Consider the following 22,608-nt stretch of genomic DNA (forward strand, 5'->3'; position numbering starts at 1 on the left):
ACAGGGGTCGCCTAAGACCATCGGAAAACACATATATAATTACATATTTTTGTGATTAATCACTATGCTTTAATTATGTTCAATTTGTAACAATGAAATTGGGGGTCACCACAACATGAGGAACTGTATTAAAGGGTCGCGGCATTAGGAAGGTTGAGAACCACTGCTCTAGGTCAGTGGTCAGCAAACTCATTAGTCAACAGAGCCAAATATCAACAGTACGACGATTGAAATTTCTTTTGAGAGCCAAATTTTTTAAACTTAAACTATATAGGTAGGTACATTGTTATTAACTTAATTAGGGTACTCCTAAGCTGGCCTTTGCTAAAAACATCCTCAATCTGATTGAGGTACGTTCGCTGAGGTCGACCCTTTCCAACTCTCCCATCCACACTCATCTTGTGTACTTGTTTCGTCTATCTTTTGTCACTCGCGCGCGATTTGCAGACGCGACTAGCACTAACCACTGCACAATGAGACTGCTGACTGACTGGCTCACTCAATTTGTGCATGAATCGTGCGCACCTCCCCCGCACTGTGTATCCCACGGCCCGCCTGCGCCGAATCTCCCGTCGCCCGACTGACTGACACCCCCCACTTCTTCTAACGCCACTTGCCCAGGCCGAAAACCGACTTCGCGCATGGGCCACGAAGTTTCGATCACACTGTACATGTGCGCCCGCACGTGGTATTTTGTGGAAGAGCCACACTTTAGGGGCCAAAGAGCCGCATGTGGCTCGCAAGCCGCGGTTTGCCAACCACTGCTCTAGGTGAATCTAGAGTTTGTTTTATCATAGGATGACTAGAGGCCTGATGCCTGAAATTCGTGCAAGGGGCTCGGCCCTTGCAGTCCTGGCTGCCTCAGCCGGCCCTCACAGCCCCTGCAGCTTCGGCTTCATCTGGATGGTCATCTGGACGGTCATTCTGCTGTTTGGTCTAATTAGCATATTAGCTCTTTATTATATAGGATAGAGAGACTTATCAATGGTTCTAGTAATCAGTAAAGTTAGGAATACAGGCAAAGTACAGTGAGTTGGTGCTACAGAAATAGATAGACAAAAGATTACAAATCTAGTGGAACAGTGGTCATGTGACTATAAAATTTAAATTATGGCAATGTGAACAAAGGAGTCAACAGTGTATGAAAATCTGAACACATTTTTCTGATTCTAACCAAAATGAAAAGTTAATTCTGTTCAAAACTAGTGCAGAATCATTTTTTTAAGTGTCTTTTCTCTTTTAATTTATCAGCAGGTCAATCAACGAACCCTATTTTTTTGAAATTTCCATTTAAAAACATTCACACTAATATTAACTTTGTATATGTGGAATAAGAGTTAAATTTCTTTCATATGCTTCTGTGTAGGTGGTTTTTAAAATTCTGTGCTCGTATATTTATTTATCTCTGCAGCTTTTATAAAGGGATTCTGGTAATGTCTCCCTTCAGATACTGGAGTTTCAAATACTTGACTTACTAACCCTCCCTCTTTCTCTTCAACAATTCTCAAGATTCAGGGAAATGTGTAAGATGCAACTTTGGCAATGGCTGGGGATCTCTGCCCCGATATGCTGTATTCGTCCCTAAATGCTATTTCATGAAAGACACATTAATTAAACAGGAAATAGAAACACCAAATGTTTTATTCTATACTTTTAATTCAAAAATATAAACAATATTTGCATAGTATTACATGTAAGTATTTAGATAGCATTAACATAGAAGGCAGTAAGAAATGTTGGTCTGGGGATTAATGACCATTATCCTTGAAATATAAGGTACCTTTCAAGTACATAGTATAAATGAAAAAGACTGTTAAAAAGTTTAATGAAAAAAATCATATAATAAAAAATTATTAGCTACATAACTCAGAATTTACATTAAGTATATTTTGGATCCTATAGTGTTTCCTTATTTAAAAATATAACCCCACAAGCCTACTGTCTTATGAAGACTAAGTTTGCTTGCAATAAACCACCTTGTCAACATAACATGATAAATATACAGTTTATTTATTATTTACAATCATTAAACATATTAGAAAAGCAAAACTTTGGTAGTGCTTTTAAAATGTTAAGTAATTTAAAATGTATTAAAAAGCTATATTGGGGAAAATATGACACATTATATCTTAATTAAGATAAATGACATTTCATGAAAAGAGTATACTGACCTAATAACACAGGTACACAGTGGAATGAGTATGTACTGTGCCATGTCTTGAGATGCCTATTAGTCAAATAGTCAATTAGTCCACTGCCAAGCAGGGTGGGCAATTAAGATGAGGCCAATTGAGTCGGCAATATACAATTTAAATTTCCAAGTAAACTTAAAAATGTTTCTCAACATTTATTTAATCATAAAATATATAAAACAAGAAAATACTAAACTAAAAAATAGGCTTGAACTTGAAATCAAATAATTTTTTCAATGTGAAAAAATGCAGGCAAATCCAAGCTTAAAAATGATCCAGAGACAAATGATGGGCACTGTTTTGAAATCATTAAAAAGTGTTACGCTGAAAGCAACATTTGGATTTTTTTGGCCCCATTGACAGTGCTGTCTAATCTATGAGTTGGTGAATTAAATACTACATATAATGGTAACACGGTATTTTCCATTATATCATATTATATACTTTCAGAGCAAATTATGTATCCACAAATTATAAAAATAAATCTTTCTGTAGTTTAAAAACAAATAAAAATATAATAATTTGTATTAAAAAATATGGCAAACTAACCTGATAATCATAACCTTTTTTGGCTATGATTATATTGAGTTTTTAAGTTATCTATTCAATAAATTAAATCAAAAACCTTTGATCCACCAATGTTTTGGACGCCAAATTATTCTGTCCTACTATATTACGAATAAATTTAAAAACCTGGGGGGAAAAATAAAACAATTCAGAATTATAAAAATGTATATATAAAGAAAATTAAATATGCAAATCAATTATAATATCTAAATTAAACTGGCCCTGGGCTAGATCTTTAGTGTTTGCCTTTTTATTATCTTAGCATCTGGTACAGAGGGTGTATGGGACTCTAATTACTGCTCACATCTGGCACCTAGGATATGGAAAATGTGTCTTCCTACTGGATTCCTTTCACATCTGCTCAAGTAACTTATGCCCTCCATAAGACCCCAGGATTTCATTGACTCAACAGAGTATAGAATGACAGTGGTTGAAATGTTATTCATTTTGGGGGTAGGGTTAATCATATTCTAAACCTTTACAAATTCCGACTGAAATCATTTTCTGCTATGAAAATAAACACATCTACTTCCAACACTTTCTTTTTAAAAAGAAACCCAGAAAAAACGTAAAACTTTACCTCTTGTTGTAGATATGTAAGGAAGGCTGCTAAAATAAAGTTTTGGCAAGCCAAGTCCACAACACAGAAGAACAGCAGATCATAAATAAGAAGAGTGGCTTCATTTCCATAATACAGAACGCTGCTGAATGAATAACCGTCATCTATTAAAAAAAACAATTTGTAAGATATAAATTAGAAATCGAAAAAGATCAGTCAAGGAACTCTGCTCATAAAATTCAGTTTTAACATCTGCATCAAGGGTTGGTAATTGCAAGAAGTGTCAGTTTATCATCAATACTTTTCAAAGACCAAGTAATGAATATCCCTTTCTAACAAAGGCTAAAGAATCGTAGAGTTAAAAAAACAAAACAAAACCAACAAGGACTATAATTTGTGTCTCAAATAGTCCTCTCAGGTTCTGCTCTGAAACCTCTTCTCACTTCACAAGGAAAGGTTTTTCCTTTTGGAGATGTAAACGCCCTTTTAAGATTCTGATGGACGCTACAGACCTTTCACCAAAAGGAGAAACCGTTAAGTACACACATGCGAATCCTGCACACATCAGGGAGGTTCAGAGACCACTGACCTGCCCATGGCACCCAGTTAGGAGCTCTTACACAAGGGACACCTGGCGTGCTGGCAATGTTCTTCTTTGTTCAGGTGCTAGTTACAGGGCTCTATTCAGTTTGTGAAAGTTCCCTGGCCTTTATGTTATATCCCTACAAAGTGTGTGTGTGTGTGTGTGTGTGTACACAATTTACAGATCAGATCTGCTTAGGACTTTTTGATGACATCCATGTTCATTTCCTTCACAGTAGTTTCCAAATTGTTCTCAACATGTATCTCTATCAGAATACAGTGCTGAGCATGCACCCCACCGTAGGCAGATTTTATTAATTACTACTATATATTATACATTAAAAATATATAAATTAAAAATGGAATTGCAAATATACAAATAGACATTTTAATATTTTCTTCTCACATCTCCAAGGAGCATCCTGCACACCTCCTACGGGACAAAAATTTAAAAAAAAAAAAACTCTTTTGGAAACTGCAGGCTAGAGTAAAACTCTGAGGGTATTAGACAAAGCCTTGGGGGTGGGTCTCTGCCTCTCTCTCCCTCAAGAACTCTCTCACTGTGTTCACTTCATACAAGGCTTCGCTCATAAAGCTCTTCAGTGCATAATGCCCTTCTCCCTCTGCACAAATGCCTTGCCTCTCTTTCCTTGACCCTCCTGCTTGACAATAGCAACTTATTTTTAAGACCCAGCTCAAACTTCTCTGGCTTCATCCTGTGTCTGGTTGGATTTTCTGCTTTCCCTGCTGTATCCAGTGTACGCTGTGCCTGCAGACATCTATTCCAGCATCTCTCCACTTCCCCAGTCACAGGCCGACCTTTCCTAGTCTACTAAAGAGGCTGCTCCACGGAGAGACCACTCTTCTGTGTGGTCCGGGACTGGGACATGTGACACTCAGTGAGGCACGGGTGAGTGCAGCTGGGCCAGGACACTGGTTATTCACAGCCGTTCTTACCAAGCCAGACAGGAGTTCACCAGTCGCATTAGAGTGGCACAGACAGTAATTTTTTTAATGTTAAGAAATATGTTTAGTCACTATTCCCATCACAGATTATCTGCAATCTTTAAGAATTTGGATAAAGTGAAAATTAAATGTTTCAAACCAGTCACAAATGTTACTCTTCAAGGCTTTCATAAGTTTGCTCCTGAATGGACATTCCAATAAAATCTGAATTTTATTTGTTTTACTATCTCTTCTATGTGCGCCACTGCTTTTGAAATTCAGTTTTTACTTTCTTGTAGAATAATTATGTTGTATGTATTTGTTTCTAGCTACATGACATGATAAAATAGAAATGAGAAACTACTATAATTCCATGAAGTTAACTGAAACCGTTTCGTCTTTATATAAATTTATAAAATCAAAAGAAAAATTAATAACTACGACAACTTTTTCTTTCAAACTTTGAAAATAGTAATCAAGTTCTGCAAAGGCAGTTGAACGATACCATTATAAAAGATGCTTTTTTCCATTGGTTCCATGAATTCTATTCCAAGAATTTTTTCAAGAAGCAATTTATCTTTTATAAAGTAGTCCATGTCCTTATGAACCTAATACAAAAAAGCCACAGTCATTAAAAAAAATAGCATTGAAATAAATGTTTCCCAATTTTTTTTTATCAAAAGAAAACAATGAATAGTACACACAGAAAATCTGTTCTTCAAAAAGACTTAATTTACTCCATTAGGCTTTATAACAAAATTCCTTTTAGGAATAATTTTTAAATGTCCTTAGTAGTCATTAGGGCTAGATATACTGACAATTAATTTTTAAGAAGTTTTTCAGGAATACAACCATAGCATAACATATTTCTATAATGAATAATATAAAAGATTTTGGTAGCTGGCTAACAAAATTCCAGTATTGACATATAGACAATATGCTAACAGACATGTAAAATTTCATTTTAGTTTTACATAATCTAAATCTATATCCTTAAGCCACATTATTAATTTTAACAGCAAGGGGACTATCCTAAATCCACCACCTTGCTTAGCTAAAGAAATAACTGATATTCTTGGTTAACTTTTAAACTGCATTTTGATTCTAGCTTAAATATAAATGCTGACATACATACATGATCGATGAAAGAGCCAAGGAATTTATTCATAGTATTATATGCCTTTATACTCTGCTCAAAAGTACTTGCTGATGAACTCAATAGTCTAGCAGGGCCATTTTTCTAATGTGAAAAGAGACAAGAATAAATGCAAATGTCTTACCTTCTTGGTATTTAAACATAAAATACTGGCAAAATGTATCTTGATTATATTGTGTACAAACCCTTGTTAGCGTCTCATGAATTCTGTCATAGTGCTGTCTCATCTGGCTAGAAATTGCAATCTGGAAAGTCTGACCCTCTGTGTTGGGCACCAAACCTCTCTGGCTACACAAGTTTTCCTGAAAAGTTAAAGGATTTAAATCAAGATCAAGATTATGAAAATTTCTCCTGTTTTAAAAACACACACAACTTTTTTCTTTTAGTTGGTATCACATATTACAAAACTCATGATGTGACCCAGCCATAAAATTATTTTCGTTGCTACTTTATCAATGTTCAGGGTAATGAGCTGGTATCCTAGCAACTTTCAAAGTAATCAATGAGGATTAAAAAAAGTATATTATTACAAATCCTAGATTAAGAAAAGTGAACCTATCCTTCAACTTAAAAAGATGTAAAGTACATTCCTACCGCTTCTCTTTTCAGATTCAGATTCATTTCTTCCATGTTAGTATCTGCATGCCCGTGTACTGATCTACCATGAATGTAATATCCAAAACATTTGTGGGATAACAGAAACACTGATATCTATAAAAAGAAAAGAATAAGGAGCAATTAGCAACTCATCTGCAAAGCAGTGAAAATTAACTTTTCTTAAAATTGCTTCCTTTCAAAATAATGAGGGCGGAATTCTTGGAAAATATATAAAGAAGATAAGAAGGTAATAAAGGATAGTGAGGTTATTTTTTAAAAGTAGATGGAGAAGAGATTGAAGATATTTCTAAGAAAGGAAGAAATAGGGCTGATATATGAAAACTTTTCTCAGCTGAGTGAACTATTTGGTGGCATAAGGAATTCATAATTAAGAAACTGCAAATAAAAATGAAAAAATGAAGACAGAAAATATTAACTTGTAGCTCATTACAACTATCTCTGGAATTAACAACCAGTGGAAATTAGACTAAAAATCCAATTATACCAAATCACTTTTAAAGCCTCTCTTAATGTATTCATGACCTTTAAAAAGGGAAAAATAACAGTTGCAAGATAAAGTCAGAAAGTACTTACATTGCTCATAGAGCATAAATCCACAAACTGTCGAATTTTATCTTCTATAAATCTCTCATAAAAGACAGCAAAGAACACGATCTGAAACATTAAGCCACGTTTGTGCTTATTAGCTTTTAGGATTTAATTTTCTTTTATAGTCACAGTGTAGTATCTTAAGACAAAAGAAGTTCCGACCAAGAACACAGTGGCCCTAATGGTTCTTATGGGACAAAATCCTCCTCATTTCTGATTCTTCTGTCAGATGGGACCTGAGGCTGAGAAGATTTATTTTTAGCTTCAGGTATTTCAATAAATATTTTAACGAAACATTCACAAGGGGTATTGGCAATCTGAGTGAGTTTTAATGATATTTAAGTAATTGTTAATAAGAAGTTATATTTCAGAGGAAAAAAGAGTATTAAAGGTAAATGAGCCATCCTGTAGTTATGCATACGCTAAACAAGGAGTCCATCATCTGACTAGAAAGCTGCCGACTTAGGAAGACTTCGGAACCCCCTATTGATAAGAATGTATCTCTGAAATCAGAATGCCTGGGTTCCAGCTGCAGCTCTGCCAAGCTCTAACTGTATCCTTCAGGCAACTATTTAACCTTTCTGTGCCTCAGCGACCTCATCTGTAAACTGAGGTTACTCACAGACCTATCGCTGAGGGCTACTATAAAAATTTAAAAAGTTAACATGCACAATGCAATTAACACAGTGCCTGGATTATAACATTATATAAGAATTAGTTATTAGCTATTATTGGTCTTATTGTCAGTTATCAGAATGTGGTCAATATTGAAGGATAGTCGGTATGTAAACAGTTATAAATATAGAGAGGCAGTGTTGCTTAAAAGTATAATCTCTTGCCCTGACTGGTTTGGCCCAGTGGATAGAGCGTCGGCCTGCAGACTGAAGGGTCCCAGGTTCGATTCTGGTCAAGGGCATGTACCTTGGTTGCGGGCACATCCCCAGTTGGGGTGTGCAGAGGGCAGCTGATCAATGTTTCTCTCTCATCGATGTTTCTAACTGTCTATCCCTCTCCCTTCCTCTCTGTAAAAAATAATAATAATAATAAAAAGTATAATCTCTTGTTACCTGTATCATTCCAATCACTAGCCAGAGAGCAGAAGACACTGCATATCTCAAAATGCGACTATAAGGAGCTATGTAGCTGGATGGGTCTCTGGAAAGACTAGAGGATGAATCCATTAATGCTAAGTTCTTAAATCCCACAACCTGTAGTGAAAAGGAAAAATAGTAATTTAAACAGACAAGAATGAAGGAAACTTCTCTAGTTTAAAAATTAAATACTCCTTCCTACTTACCTTAAAAAATGAAAATATTCAAGTTCATACAAACAGTAGAAAATCTAGATAAAAACAATTATCTGGTATTTTTAATTACAAAACACTTAACATAAAATAGTTCATCTGGTATTTTCTTCAATACAAATAAAGGCCAAATATAACCCTATTATCATATACACTGAAAAAGCTCAAAAATTTGTCAGAAGAATAAAACTTTCTTCAGTAAACTACCAATGAAAAACCAACATTTCATGAGATTTTAACATATGCCAGACACCATGCAAAATTCTTTTTATGGTAAAGAAATCTACATGACTATTGAATCCAGTGTTTTCTCAACTTACTTGGATAGAAACTTCTTTTTCATGTAATGCCCTTTAAAGCTTTGAAAAACACTACTATAAATAATTGAGATAGTGTTCGTATGTCCTAGGGACACACATATTCTCCTAGCTTTAGAAAAGGAAAGAAAGAAGAAAGGAGGGAAAGAAGGTAAAGGGAAGGAAGGCAGATAGACATAAGATTAATGATTCCTGAGGAAATCTGTTACCTGTATAAATAGTTTCCATATTTCAGTCCCATATTCAGTATTGAATACTTCCTTTAATAATTCCAACCAGACCCATGAAATAGCTATAAAGGGCACTGACCCATTCATTGTGTCTCGTTCAGCTCTTAACACAGAACACAGTTCCTAGTAGGAGTTCAATAATAACTTGTTGGAAAATTTCAACCTTATAATAGTGGTTCTAATACAGGAGTAAGAATATGAATCATGGAGCGAAGGGACTTTTTTATTTTTTTTTATTTATTTATTTTTTTAAATATATTTTTATTGATTTTTTACAGAGAGGAAGGGAGAGAGATAGAGAGTCAGAAACATCGATGAGAGAGAAACATCGACCAGCCGCCTCCTGCACACCTCCCACTGGGGATGTGCCTGCAACCAAGGTACATGCCCTTGACCGGAATTGAACCTGGGACCTTTCAGTCTGCAGGCCGACGCTCTATCCACTGAGCCAAACCGGTCTTGGCGAAGGGACTTTTTTAAAGTACAGTGGGGCCTTGACTTACGAGTGTCCCGACTAACGAGTTTTTCGAGATACGAGCCGTCTCTCGGCCGATTTTTTGCTTTGAGTTGCGAGCTAAAATTCGGGTTACGGGCCAGCTTCAGATACCCCACCGCTAGTTGGCGAAGCGAACGTCACAGTGAACGCCACAACATCAGCCCAGCATCAAGTGTCTCACTTGTTCACTTTTTGATTTGACATACGAGTAATTTGAGTTACGAGCTCTGTCACGGAACAAATTAAACTCGTAAGTCAAGGCCCCACTATGCAGATACCTGGGCCTACCTCAGAGCTATTGAATCAAATATAGTCTCTAGGGGACGAGGCAAGGCATAGGTATTTGGTTAGTAAAAGCTTTCCCAGGGGATTCTGCTATAAGCCAATGGTTTAAAAGCCACTCCTTACCCAGAGCAATCAAATTCAGAGAGACAGCTGTAACCGGTTTGGCTCAGTGGATAGAGCGTCGGCCTGCAGACTGAAGGGTCCCAGGTTCGATTCCAGTCAAGGGTATAACCTTGGTTGCGGGCACATCCCCAGTAGGAGGTGTGCAGAAGGCAGCTGATCGATGTTTCTCTCTCATCGATGTTTCTAACTCTCTATCTATCTCCCTTCCTCTTTGTAAAAAATCAATAAAATATATTTTTTAAAAAATTCAGAGAGACAGAAAACAGAGTGGTGGTTTTCAGGGGCTGGAGAGGGTGAATGGGGAGGTACTAGTTAACTGGGCACAGTTTCAGTTCTGCAATATGAAAAGAGTTCTAGAAATTGTTTGCTCAACAATGTGAATGTACTTATTATTGAACTGTATACTTAAAAATGGTTGATGATAAATTTCACATTATGTATATTTTACCATGATTTTTGAAAAGCCACTCCTGTGGTTTTTTGTTTGTTTGTTTTTTAATTTAATTCTCACCCAAAGAGTGAGGATACTTTTTCCATTGATTTTTAGGGAGTGGAAGGAAGGGGAAAGGGGACAGACAGAAAAACACTGAGGTGAGGAAGATACATCAATTGGTTGCCTCCAACTTGCAGTCCGACTCCACTGGTGGCCCGACTGGAGATGGGGTTTAAACCTGCAACCGAGGCATGTGCCCTGCACCACAACCCCTCTGTCCAGGGCTGACACTCTAAACAGCCGTGGGCAAACTACGGCCCGCAGGCCGAATCCGGCCCGTTTGGAATGAATAAAACTAAAAAAAAAAAAAAAGACCGTACCCTTTTTTATGTAATGATGTTTACTTTGAATTTATATTAGTTCACACAAACACTCCATCCATGCTTTTGTTCCGGCCCTCCGGTCCAGTTTAAGAACCCATTGTGGTCTTCGAGTCAAAAAGTTTGCCCACCCCTGGTCTAAACACTGAGCCAAGCCGGCCAGGGCAAAGCCACTCCTTTTTTTAATCGTTTGAACAATATTTCCATCTTTAGAAAACTCTTCTGCTCACATGAAAACTTAGCTGGAATTAAATTAAACGAACATTTATGTGGTGCCCACAAGTTGCATACAATTATGTCAAATAGTTTATACCTCCAAAAAGAAGAGGACAGTAAGTACTTGAAAAAGTGGATTGATTTTTCTCACAGTCTGAATTTCATTCCATTCATTTGCTACAAAATATGTTCTCCATATGCTTACGGGAACGGTAGCGCTCCTCACACCACCCTCACCTGGTCAGGGAGATAAAATGAGTGAAAGGGTCACTTCATCTTTGTTCTGCAAGGATAGATAACAAGAGAATTTTGGCACAAATGGTCACTCGTTACCTTCAACAGCTTTAAGAACCTTCCCTTTAGGTCGCTCCCAATCGATAAAGAATATATCAATGGTAACCTGGGATACGAGCTTATGCAAAAACTGCAGAGCCTGAGAATGACAAACAAAACACCTAAAAGTATCCACATTAAACCTACTTATAAAACCAATACTAATTATTTTCTGTGTGTTTGTTTTTTTGTTAATCCTCACCCGAGGATATTTTTTCCATTGATTTTTTTTAGAGGGAGAAGGAGATAGAGAGATGAATGTAAGAGAGACACATCAATCATTTGCTTCCCATACACGCAACCGGGCCGGGGATCCAACCTGCAACCCAGGTACGTGCCCTTGTCCGGGAATCAAACCCACGGCCCTTCCGTACATGGGTTAACACTAACCATTTAGCAACACCAGCCAGGGCACCGATACTAATTCATTAGAAGCAAATATACTGCAATCATAAGAACAGATAATTTTCACAAGTGACAAAGTTGTAATACCATCAGAAGTCACTAGAAGTTCATAAAGTAACATGGAACCACCTAATTCACAGAAATTTTATACACATATTATTTCGTCTTCCCTTCTTCCATCTTTGTTTGCAATAAGAATATGAAAAAAGGAGATATACTGCCTCTCCTATACATGGGCCTTACATAATTGGCTCTCTTTTCCAAGGTTTCCAGAAATAGACTTTGTTTTCTAGATAATCTGACTTCTTTATAAGTGAAGATATTTTCCCACTGTAATTTGCTTGTTCTAATCAAAGTGTTCAGATATTTTCATAGTCCTTTTTTTTTTCTATTTCTGGTATTGAGATTTCTGATTTTAAAAAAAGTGTGGCTGAGACACATATTTTTCATTTATAGAAAGTAATATGTTTAAAATGAGGCTTTCTTCCTAGTTGATGCATTATTAATTAAAGGATAAAAATCTAAGTATGGGATGATTCCTCTCCTCAGGGAGGTCACAGTAAGTGGGAAAAGCCGTTACTAATCACCGTACAACGAGATGAGATCTACCACAGAGGCATGTAAAGAGCTTCACATACATTGACAAACAATGACCTGAGGAGAAGGGATGCTACGGGAAGAGGAGGAAAGGACTATGGAGACAGAAAACAAATTCTAAGATTTCAGTACCTTTTACGTTCAATTTACAGAAACAAAATTCATGCCTGAAGGCATTGTGTCCCTATTGTGAGTGAATCATCAGACTTTAAAGAAGAAAGTCATAAAATGAAATATTATTTTATCAAATTAGCTACAATTCATTTAATTCAAACATATTTATGGCTCCCTAGAAAGTTATTTAAACCAGATTTTCAAAATGAGCTATTATCCATAAAAGTAGTATAGCCCTAGCCAGTTTGGCTAAGTGGATAGTGTCAGCCTGCAGACTAAAGGGTCCCAGGTTCTATTCTGGTCAAGGGCACATGCCTGGGTTGCGAGCTCAATCCCCAGTAGAGGGCGTGCAGGAGGCAGCCAATCAGTGATTCTCTCTCATCATTGATGTTCCTATCTCTTTCTCTCCCTCTTCCTTCCTCTCTGAAATCAATAAAAATACTTTTTTTTTAAAAAAAAAGTAGACTTCCTGTGTAAAACAGTAACTCATGCTTTCTTTCAAAATCAAACTAAATTCCAAAGATTTTGAAAGTACAGTCAAACCTCAGTTCTTGGAGTAAAAATTCATCTTGAACAATCGGTTCTCGACCAAGTTGTTTTAAAAAAAATGTCTCAGTTGTTGAACAAAACTTCTGTTCTCTACCCGACAACCCTTTCATGTTGATACCTGTATGATCAGTCACATGTCTCCCAGGTAACAAAGGCGAGAATGTGCGAATATGAGTCCGTTTACCACTAAACCTTCCCTTGTTAACATCTCAGGAAATTGTGCTGTGAATATTTCAGTGGGGTGTTTTTGAGGTTTTTTTGCTTTTGTTGCTGCTTATTATTATTAAATACACACAGTAAGTCATATGGGTCCTAAGAAGGTTAGTGACAGCAGCGAAGTGAAAAGGAAAGCTGTGAGAATAATGATAGAGCTTAAAAAAAAATAATTGCAAAGTATGATAGAACTGTTTGCATGTCTGATCTGGCTACCGACGGGCATGGTGAAATTGATGATTAGCACAATTTTAAAACATAAAGAGGCCATTAAGAATGCTGATGTCTCTAAGGGTGTGAAAGCGCTCACAAAACAAAGATCACAGGCAACTGAAAAAGGTTAAAACGTGGAATTATTTGGGAAACTGGAACGGATTAATTTAATCTATATTCTTTCTAATGGAAAAAAATGATTCCGTTTTCAATCAAATCGCTCCTTGAACAGCCTTCTGAAATGAATGAAGGTTGAGAACCACGGCTCCACTGTACTTTAATTTTAAAGGCTCACAAGTGTCTTAGCAGGCCTTTTACATTTTTTACCCTCTCCTTTGAAACATACCTTCAGAGCAAAAGCACATCCCACAAAAGTACCAAAACGTTCTTCCTGAGTCGGCGTTGGTAGAAACACAGAGACAGACTTCTGTGCCTGTGACAAAAATTACACCAGTAAATACAAGCACAGACGGCTTTTACTCAGCAAACTTTCTAACCCGAAGAAAGCATAAGGAGGAAGGCGGTAATGCTCGCAATAAACACAGCATACTCAGTGCCTGTAACCAGAAATCCTCCCAAATAAAAACAGCTCCTTTAGAACGAGCACTTACCAGTCAGTCATTGGCATTCAGGTTAAATTCAGCAACTCACTTACTTTGAAGAAAATAAGCCAATAAAGACCCGTTGCCACAGTGATGATAACAAATACATTGGTCAGATCACCAGCGTAGTACACCATGAACTTCATAACTGTCTGCAATTTAAAAAGAATGACAGCTGTTATAGACTCAGTGCAGTTATACTACCACTTTGAGCAACATATTCTGTACCAGTGTCTCAAGCTGGCAGCCTTGTTGCATGTAGGCATGGGTCAGTTAGCAAGACCAGCTGCGGCCACTCCTAGACACCCTTGGGTCCTTACCGTTGGTTCCATTCCCGAGAGCCTGTTTTGTTCCACCCTCCTCCTCTCTCACCACCTGAGGCAGAACCGCTTCCTAATTTTCTCCCAGTTTGGAGCCCTTCTCCTCGTCTATCCTCCACACGACCGCCAGAGTCAGCTTCCTCGAGTGTAAATTGGACGGACTGTCACTCTTCACCGGTGACTCTTCACTGAAATATAAATTCCTAACCAACAAGGTCCTTCACAACCTAGACCCAAACGAACTTTTTTTAGCTCCATCTGCCAGTGCTGGCCGTTTAATGATTTGCCACCCCACACCTTCAACTCAAATATTTTGTGGAATGAAATGGGTACTGTTTCATCACAAATTCTTCCTTTATTCTCTCTGGTAAATTCTGCGAGCTCTGAGGGCAGAGGCCATGTCTGTCCTTGCTCACTGCCACTTGCCCTCGCACCTGGTAGAGGGCCAGGCACCCAGCAGTGGAAGTCACAGATAAAAATACACCAGCTTACAACCCACCTCTCTGGGAAGCCTTTCCTGTCTATCCCAAATGTAAGTCAAAGCCCCCTCCCCTGAATCCCTGGGCCGGTTCACTTTGGAGTCGCAAAGATATCCCAGCAAAACAAGTTACTATGTTGCTTTTTCATGTTCTTAATCAGCTAGATGGAAGTACCACCTATTACTGAGTTGCTATAAAAATTAAAGGAGTATAAAATTTATTTAATGCCTGCCAAAATTTCCTCTGTGGAAAATGAGAATAATCATACCCAACTTCATACGGCTATTGTGAGGATTAAATGAATTATACATGTAAAGTTTAAAAAAGTGCCTGGCACATGGTAAATATTCAATAAATGATAGATAAAATTTAAAACAAAATCTATTTTAAAAAAGAAGCAAAACTGCAAAGTTAAAAGAATAAAACATGGGAGAAAATATTTTTGAACTTGAGATAGGAAAGGCTTTCTTAAGCAAGATCTTAAAAGCAAAATATATTGTAATATGAAAAACTATTCAGATGTGACAATATCAAAATTAAGAGTTTCTGTTAAACACAGGAACACATAGATAAATAACAGATGGGTTATTTCTTCTCCAATAACACTTGAAGAAGAAATTTCAACATGAAAAACCAAAAGGGGTTTCATATTTAGAAAATACAAAAAACAACCATCTTTAAATAAATAAGAACAATTGTAAGTCTAGTAGAAAAACGGGCAACAGATATAAACAAAAGGGAAAACCCAAATGATGCATAAAGCATGTGAAGAGTAATCAGAGAAATAAAAATTGAATCAACAATGACATACTCCTTACACCCCCAGGTTGGCAAGGAATGGAAAGGCTGGAAAAATACCAAGTGCTGGCGAGGACGTGAGGAGGCAACAGCAGCGCTGAGGGGGAGGCAGACTGGAGGGCAGCAACGTGGGAGGGGAAGGAGGTATGCTTCTACCCAGAGAAACTCCAGGCAAACTTTTTACTCATCCACTAGCTGTGTCTTATCAGAAGAACATGCAATGGTCAAAGATAAAAAGTACTTAAGACCTCCTGAGACCATACCTGTAGGTCAATCATAGGACTCCCAATGCGCCTCTTCCACCCCGCCGTCTTCAACAGAGATGTTAAAACAGCGAGCCCACCCAACACACCCAAAGCAATCTAAGGACAGAAAAGACAGTTTAGGGGTTTATGTAATTTCCCTCATCAGTGTTCAAAAAGAACACTATAAAGTCTAAAAGTACTAAAAAAATGGTGGTGGATGGTATGTTCAAAGAACATAGGAGCCAAATTGAAGGAACTGCCCCCCCCCCCCCAACCCCCAGTGGCCACATCTGGAACAAATTGAGCAAGAAAATAGTGATGGACTATAATCACAAGAATAAATAGGTATCCACTAGTCCTTACTGATTTAAATAAATAAATAAATAAATGTGGGCAAAAGAACAGCTCGTCTTTATAGGATTTCAATTGACAAATATAGAAGAAACGACGGAAACAGAAAATCATCACACAGATATCACAGTAATACTTTTTTACAGGCAAGAATTGTCAATAGATGCTAAAATTAGAGGTCAAAAGAATAATAACTGTGATATCTGCATAATCTCAAAGTATCTCTCCCCAAGATATTTATTAGTTACAAATGGTAAAATACAGTAGAGAACTCTGCAGATAATCATCTTAGTCATACGATCAAAGTTAATGTCAATAATAAGACATATGCACATCAAATATTTTCTGACATGATTCACTGAGAAGGGCATAGATAGCATCATTTCTGTCGTATCTGTTCTAAAACTACATTTAATCATGGGAAGATATCAGATAAGCCCAATTAAGAGCCATAATAATTCAAAAATGGTAGGGTCAGGCATTAAAGACAAAGAACAACTAAAGAACTGTCACAGATCAAAGGAGAAGACGGATAAAACAATGTGCAACCCTGGCCTGCATCCTAAACAAAAAAAGAATAGTAAAAAATGTGTGAAATTCAAAGATTAGTTAACAGGCTTATATCAATATTAATTTCCTGGTTATGATTGCTGTACTAGAGTTATGTAAGATGTTAATATTAAGGGGAGGCTGGGTGAAGGATATAATTCTAATCTATTTTGACAACTTTCCTGTCCATCTAAGTTTTTTTATTTAAAAAATATACTGTAAATATTTCAACAGGTTAAAATAAACTCACATCTGTCTGGATACGTGCTTCTTCTTGATTCATTTCATATTCGACAGAGAAAGAAACCTGATATTTAAAATAAAGGAAATTAGCCATACTAAAATTATATAACACAAATCTACTTTTACTATAAAAATACATTTACAGCTGGATTTTACCATAAATGCCATATTTTTTAATTATCAATACTTATTAGAGTTGACCCTAACTTATACATAAATGGATATGCTTTGGGGAATTATTCATGCTGCTTAAATATTCCTTTTGGAAACACATTCAGGAAAGGGGGTTTCATTAGAAGCTAGGTTAGTTCATTAACAGCAGTCAGTCCAAACTAATCATATTTCATTTTCTGATAGGTTTCTGTAACTGAGAAATGTGACAGAAATTATAGTATCAAGAATTTAGCAACTGGCTAAACAATCACATCCTAAGCAGGCAGATGAAACAAAGGGTTGAACAAGAATCTTAGGGATACCTCTGCATTAAGACAGGAAGAGAAAGAAGAACCAGTAAAAGATAAGAGAAACAGTATTGTGAGAGGTAGGAGAGGCAAGATACGTAAGTCTTACCATGGTCAGGGCGTTTCAGAAACAAGAGTTCAGTGTCAAATGTATAAGTGTCAAGTTAAAGAAATAAAGCCATTGTATGTGAAATTCATTGCAGACCTTCATGGAAAGAGTTTTTCCAAAGGATCAAAATGGCCCATTTGTTTATTTTTTCCTTTGTTTCTCTTGCCATAGGCAATGTATCGGGTGAAAATTCTGCTATGTGAGATGTCTGATATTTTTCTGCCTATATTTTCTTCTAGGATTTTTATGGTTGCTCGACTTACATTTAAGTCTTTAATCCATTTTGAGTTTATTCTTGTGTATGGTGTAAGTTGGTGGTCTAGTTTCATTTTTTGCATGTATCTGTCCAATGTATTGAAGAGACTGTCTCTATTGTATGCTCTTGCCTCTATTGTCAAGTATTAATTGAGCATAATGGTTTGGGTTGATTTCTGGGTTCTCTGATCTACATGCCTGTTCTTATGTTGTTTTTATTAGAGTGGCTTGCAAATGATGAAAGAGTAAATGGTTGGAAAAATCAAGGAAATATATACAATAGCAAGCTGAAAAGCTAACAAAATTAAGGAAGCATTTTATTGTTTTGTGTATTTTAGTTTGCTTTTAAGATGGGGCAGCCTGAAAGGTGTTATAAGCAAAAGAAAGGGACTAACAGAAGCTGATTGAATAAGGGGTTGGGGTGAAACAGAACACTGGAGAAAGCCTATAAACAAATACATTAGCTGAAGAAAGGAGGAAGGATCTTTTCTTTTTCCCTTAGAAATAGGAATGAGAGACAGGAAGGACAAGGAAACACTGGAGTATTAAAGAGGAAATCTGAGGAAATTCATACTGAATAGTCTCGATCCTCATAAAATATGAGGGAAGGTTATTAGCTATTGGTGAGAGCAGAGATGTAGCTGAATGCTTAAAACTAATGTAGAATTTTTTAACAGCTGTCATAAGAAATTAAGAAATGATGAAAGAACTGTATATTCTACAATTAGAATGAATTTGAGGTGGACTTTGTCAGTACAGTTTTATGATTCTCTCAACTCTCTTATTTCCCAATTTGTCAAGACTTAGTTTGGAATATTTTGGACAAGAAAAGTATGTGAAGAAAAGATCCAAAAAATGTTTTATGTTAAAATAAATATACTCATACTCTTGGTTACCCAAGAATTATCACTCCAGGAAATTTTAAACCAAGCAGTCTTTTGTTACTAAGCATGCTTCTGGATTTTCTCCTTCTCTTATTACAGTGTATGTAAGCCAAGACAATGAAAACGAATTTTAATGTTGGATTAGGTAATACAAATGAGGAAGTAAATCTTTTAGAGAAAAGCTATGTTATGTGCCTTCTTTTTGCTTAATGAAAGCCTAAATCCAATAGTACCTGAGTACAAGTACCAGCACAAGAGGGAGGCCAAAAGCACTGGCTGAAGAAGCTAGAACATTACAATTCAGAAAAGTAAAACAGTGGAAATAACAAGCTACTCGTGAGTCTTGGAGGTAAGAGATGCTTCTCCCCCCATTTTTCATGTTTTTAGAGAGGCAAGGGGATAACCACTTAACTTCTCTGAGGAAAAAGTAGAGAAGGATCACCTTTGGCTTCAGTCTCCATCCTCTCTCACTTACCCCTCTTCAAAGCAGAAATGCCTTATCTACTGGAGAGGAGGCACTGAGCATGGATGGCCCCGCCTTTTCCAGGCTCATTCTCTTTGGTGTAGCCTGTTGTCAGGGTGTACACGGTCTCTCTCCCATCTACAGACCCTGCCAAGCAGGGGAGGCCCTTAGTTCTGCGGCAAAATTTAATTAATTGAGTTGGGGAAGTAGTAGGAAGCCAACTTGGCTGCAGGTCCAAGCTGCATTCTGTAGTTCATTTGAGCACTAGGGATAAAGTTGATCACTGGAATCTCTTTCTGCCCGTTGAAGTGTGTCTTCAAGTGGGCAAGACTACCCACCGTAAAGTCTGAGTTCCTGGCTTAATTGGAAAAGAAGACAGAATCTTTTATTTTATTAATTTTTTGATTTTGAGAGAAACATCGATTTGTTGTTCCACTTATTTATGCCTCCACTGGCTGGTTTTTGTAGGCCGGGGCAAGGAGAAGACAAAATCTTAACAGCAGCAAGGCGGCCAAAGAGAATGAGCAGCAGACTCTGCGTCTCAGCCTGCCTCAATATCCTGACAGGGATGCCCAGCTGGTGGTGACAATGTCTACAAAAACCTTAGTCTTGCCTTTTTAATACTCAGGATCCATAAGAACTCACCTCTGACCATCGTTAGTAAAAACCAATTAACACTTGACTATATAATGAGCAGTGTTTATGTAAAACTTGAAAAAGGACTAATTGTCCTTTGACTGTAATGTGAACTGTATCCCATATGAATGCACACAGAGGCACTGATTAGTAAAGAATTCACCTTCACAAGCTGGCTGTTGGGATCTTTGACATCAATGTCACTGTAGCCAATGGTAATTAAGGGAGGGTAGATGTTTCCTTTTTTTGTGTTGGGTACAAGGTGGATGCTGTTTAAAAGAAAATACATTTCTTGTTATAAGTACATCTAGGCCCTTAAACATATATTTGACTTATCATTTATCGTTTCTTTTGAACTTAACATGGACAATTTTGGTAATCTCAGAACCAACCAGTTAATAAAGACTAGGGAAAATTAAACATAAACTAGTAGTAACACAAGCTATCTTAAGTAGTTAAAACTTTAATATGAAAATAAACCCTCTGAACCCTGGGCAGTGTGGCTAAGTTGGTTGGAGCGTTGTCCTGTACTGGTATACCAGAAGGTCGCGCATTTGATTCCTGGTCAGGGCACATACCTAGGCTGCAGGTTCTATCCCCGGTCAGAGCATTACAGGAGGCAACTGATTGATGTATCTCTCTCACATCGATGTTTCTCCCTCCCTCCCTCTCTTTTTCCCTCTCTAAAATTAAGGAAATAAATAAACCCTCTGAGACAAATTAGAAACTCTTATTGATATAGGTTCTATGAAATTTACAAATGAAATCACTGAAATATTGTGAACCATTTTTGAGAAATATTCAAGTTAGTGGTACATAAGCCCTAGAGAAAGGTGGATAAATCCTAATTTTCAATGAATTCTTAACAAAACAACATATCAGCTCTAGTACTGTTTATGGCACATAGTAGGGCACATTTTGCTGAATTCAATGCATTAGTAATATACAGCTTGTAAACTCAAAAAGGATAACAACCCAAAATACTCAAACACTTGGAAGCTGAATAGCATGTTATTAAATATTGATTGGGTTACCAATGAGATCAAAGAAGAAATTAAAAACATCCTGGAAACTAATGACAATGAAAACACAACAATCCAAAACCTTTGGGACACAATGAAAGCAGTCCTGAGAGGGAAGTTTATAGCTCTACAGGCCTACCTCAACAAACAAGAAAAAATGGTAGTAAATCATCTAACTCTACAGCTCAAAGAATTAGAAAGAGAGCATCAAAAAGGAAACTGCCAAGCTCCAGGGGCCAGCATGGTTTTACTAAAATCAAGTCAAGCCTGACTAGCTTTGACTTCATTTTTACTAGGGATACATTAGCAGGTTGAGGGGATACTAAAAACACAGTACATTTAGATTTCAGCCAGATACAAGACAAAGTTTCTGTACTGCCTACCTCATAAGATTGCTATGAAAATCAAAATAAAATAGCAGTGAAAAAAATAATATATACTGAAGTGCAGACTAATGTAAGATGACAGTGCTGATTTTCATCAGCGTATTTAGGTACGCATCATAAAATATTGGAATGGAAAGGTGGTTAAGATCTTAGAGACAGTAATCTCACACTGGAAAAGAGAGAAATGAGGGCTGCATGGTGAAGTAACTGGGTCATCCTTAAAGTAGCCAAAAAAGGGGGATGAAGATATGCCTACTGCCATCACCTGGCAGGCTCTTTCTAACATACCCATTTCAGCCCACTGATGCCCACCCTGCCCTCCACCTCTCCACCCGCTCTCATTCAGCAGGTCTGGAGGGAGGCCCCACAGAACGTGAATTCTGATAAAGCTCTACGAGCTCTTGTGGTCATCCTCCTCTTGGCCTAAACCCATCTACTGCACAGATATCTAAAATAACCTTAGGTCTTGTTTCAGTTCAGTTGTCCTTATAGTTTTCATTTGATAACTACTGGTAAACATGTTCTTTTATGACATTTTGCTTTATGCTTCAAGCCTAATTTAGTGCATTAGACATTTGTTTACCTCAGGGATATCCGTGTAGCAATTCGAATTAATCTTGGCTGACTTCCTAAGTCATTTTCTCGTCCACTTAGTGCATCCACTAAGAAAATGCGCCGAGTCAGAAGCCACTTGCCAGAGTTACTGTCTTTTATTATAAAGAGAAAAAAAATGGAATTAAAACTTTGTTTTAATGAAACAAAGACCTGAAATACTCCAGGTCTCACAAATAGGTTACCAATGGTTTCTCTCAAAACCATTCAAATGGTTCCAGATCTGCCCCACTGGTGAGGCTCAACGGTTGAGCTTTGACCCAGGAACCAAGAGGTTGCTGGTTTGATTCCCGGTCAGGGCACATGCCCAGATTGCAAGCTCAATCCCCACTGGGGCGCGTGCAGGAGGCAGCCGATCAATGATTCTCTCTCATCATTGATGTTTCTCTCTCTCTCTCTCTCTCTCTCTCTCTCTCTCTCTCTCTCTCTCCCTTCTCTCTGAAATCAATACAAAATGTTTTTAAAAAATTGTTCAAGATGGCTCTCAAGGAGAAGCTTACTAAATAAATTTAACACACTAAGTTAGTACATTTTGTTTTAGATAAAACTGTTGCAAACACACACACAAAACACACCAATTGTAAGAAATTCCTACTAGATTTTTCTACCTCATTTGAATGTTTTTTGATTGTTTGGACTTTTCATCAGTTTGGAAGAACTGTCCCTGCAAATTACCTGAATAAGCAGAATTTTATAATATGGGAAACAATGAAAGAAATGAATTTGTCCCAAAAGCAGCTTCAGGACACCCTGAAGAAGCCCAGTTCTATTACCTTTTT

General features: G+C 37.2%; 1 protein-coding gene across 1 annotated transcript in view; it reads right to left on the reverse strand.

Annotated features, from left to right (window-relative positions):
• Positions 1-2,308: 2,308 nt before the first annotated feature.
• Positions 2,309-22,608, reverse strand: part of TMEM67 (transmembrane protein 67) — a 36,831-nt gene continuing 16,531 nt past the window's right edge. Inside the window, 16 exon segments of the mRNA XM_006105892.3 lie at positions 2,309-2,885; positions 3,340-3,482; positions 5,351-5,453; positions 5,981-6,085; positions 6,187-6,303; positions 6,596-6,712; positions 7,193-7,273; positions 8,275-8,415; positions 11,088-11,227; positions 11,324-11,423; positions 13,761-13,847; positions 14,070-14,168; positions 15,877-15,975; positions 17,009-17,065; positions 19,973-20,078; positions 21,801-21,924. Coding sequence (XP_006105954.1) covers positions 2,805-2,885; positions 3,340-3,482; positions 5,351-5,453; positions 5,981-6,085; positions 6,187-6,303; positions 6,596-6,712; positions 7,193-7,273; positions 8,275-8,415; positions 11,088-11,227; positions 11,324-11,423; positions 13,761-13,847; positions 14,070-14,168; positions 15,877-15,975; positions 17,009-17,065; positions 19,973-20,078; positions 21,801-21,924 — 1,700 coding nt within the window. The 3' untranslated portion in view covers positions 2,309-2,804.

The sequence above is a fragment of the Myotis lucifugus genome, unplaced genomic scaffold (genome assembly GCF_000147115.1).
Source record: "Myotis lucifugus unplaced genomic scaffold, Myoluc2.0 scaffold_732, whole genome shotgun sequence".
Taxonomy (NCBI): domain Eukaryota; kingdom Metazoa; phylum Chordata; class Mammalia; order Chiroptera; family Vespertilionidae; genus Myotis; species Myotis lucifugus.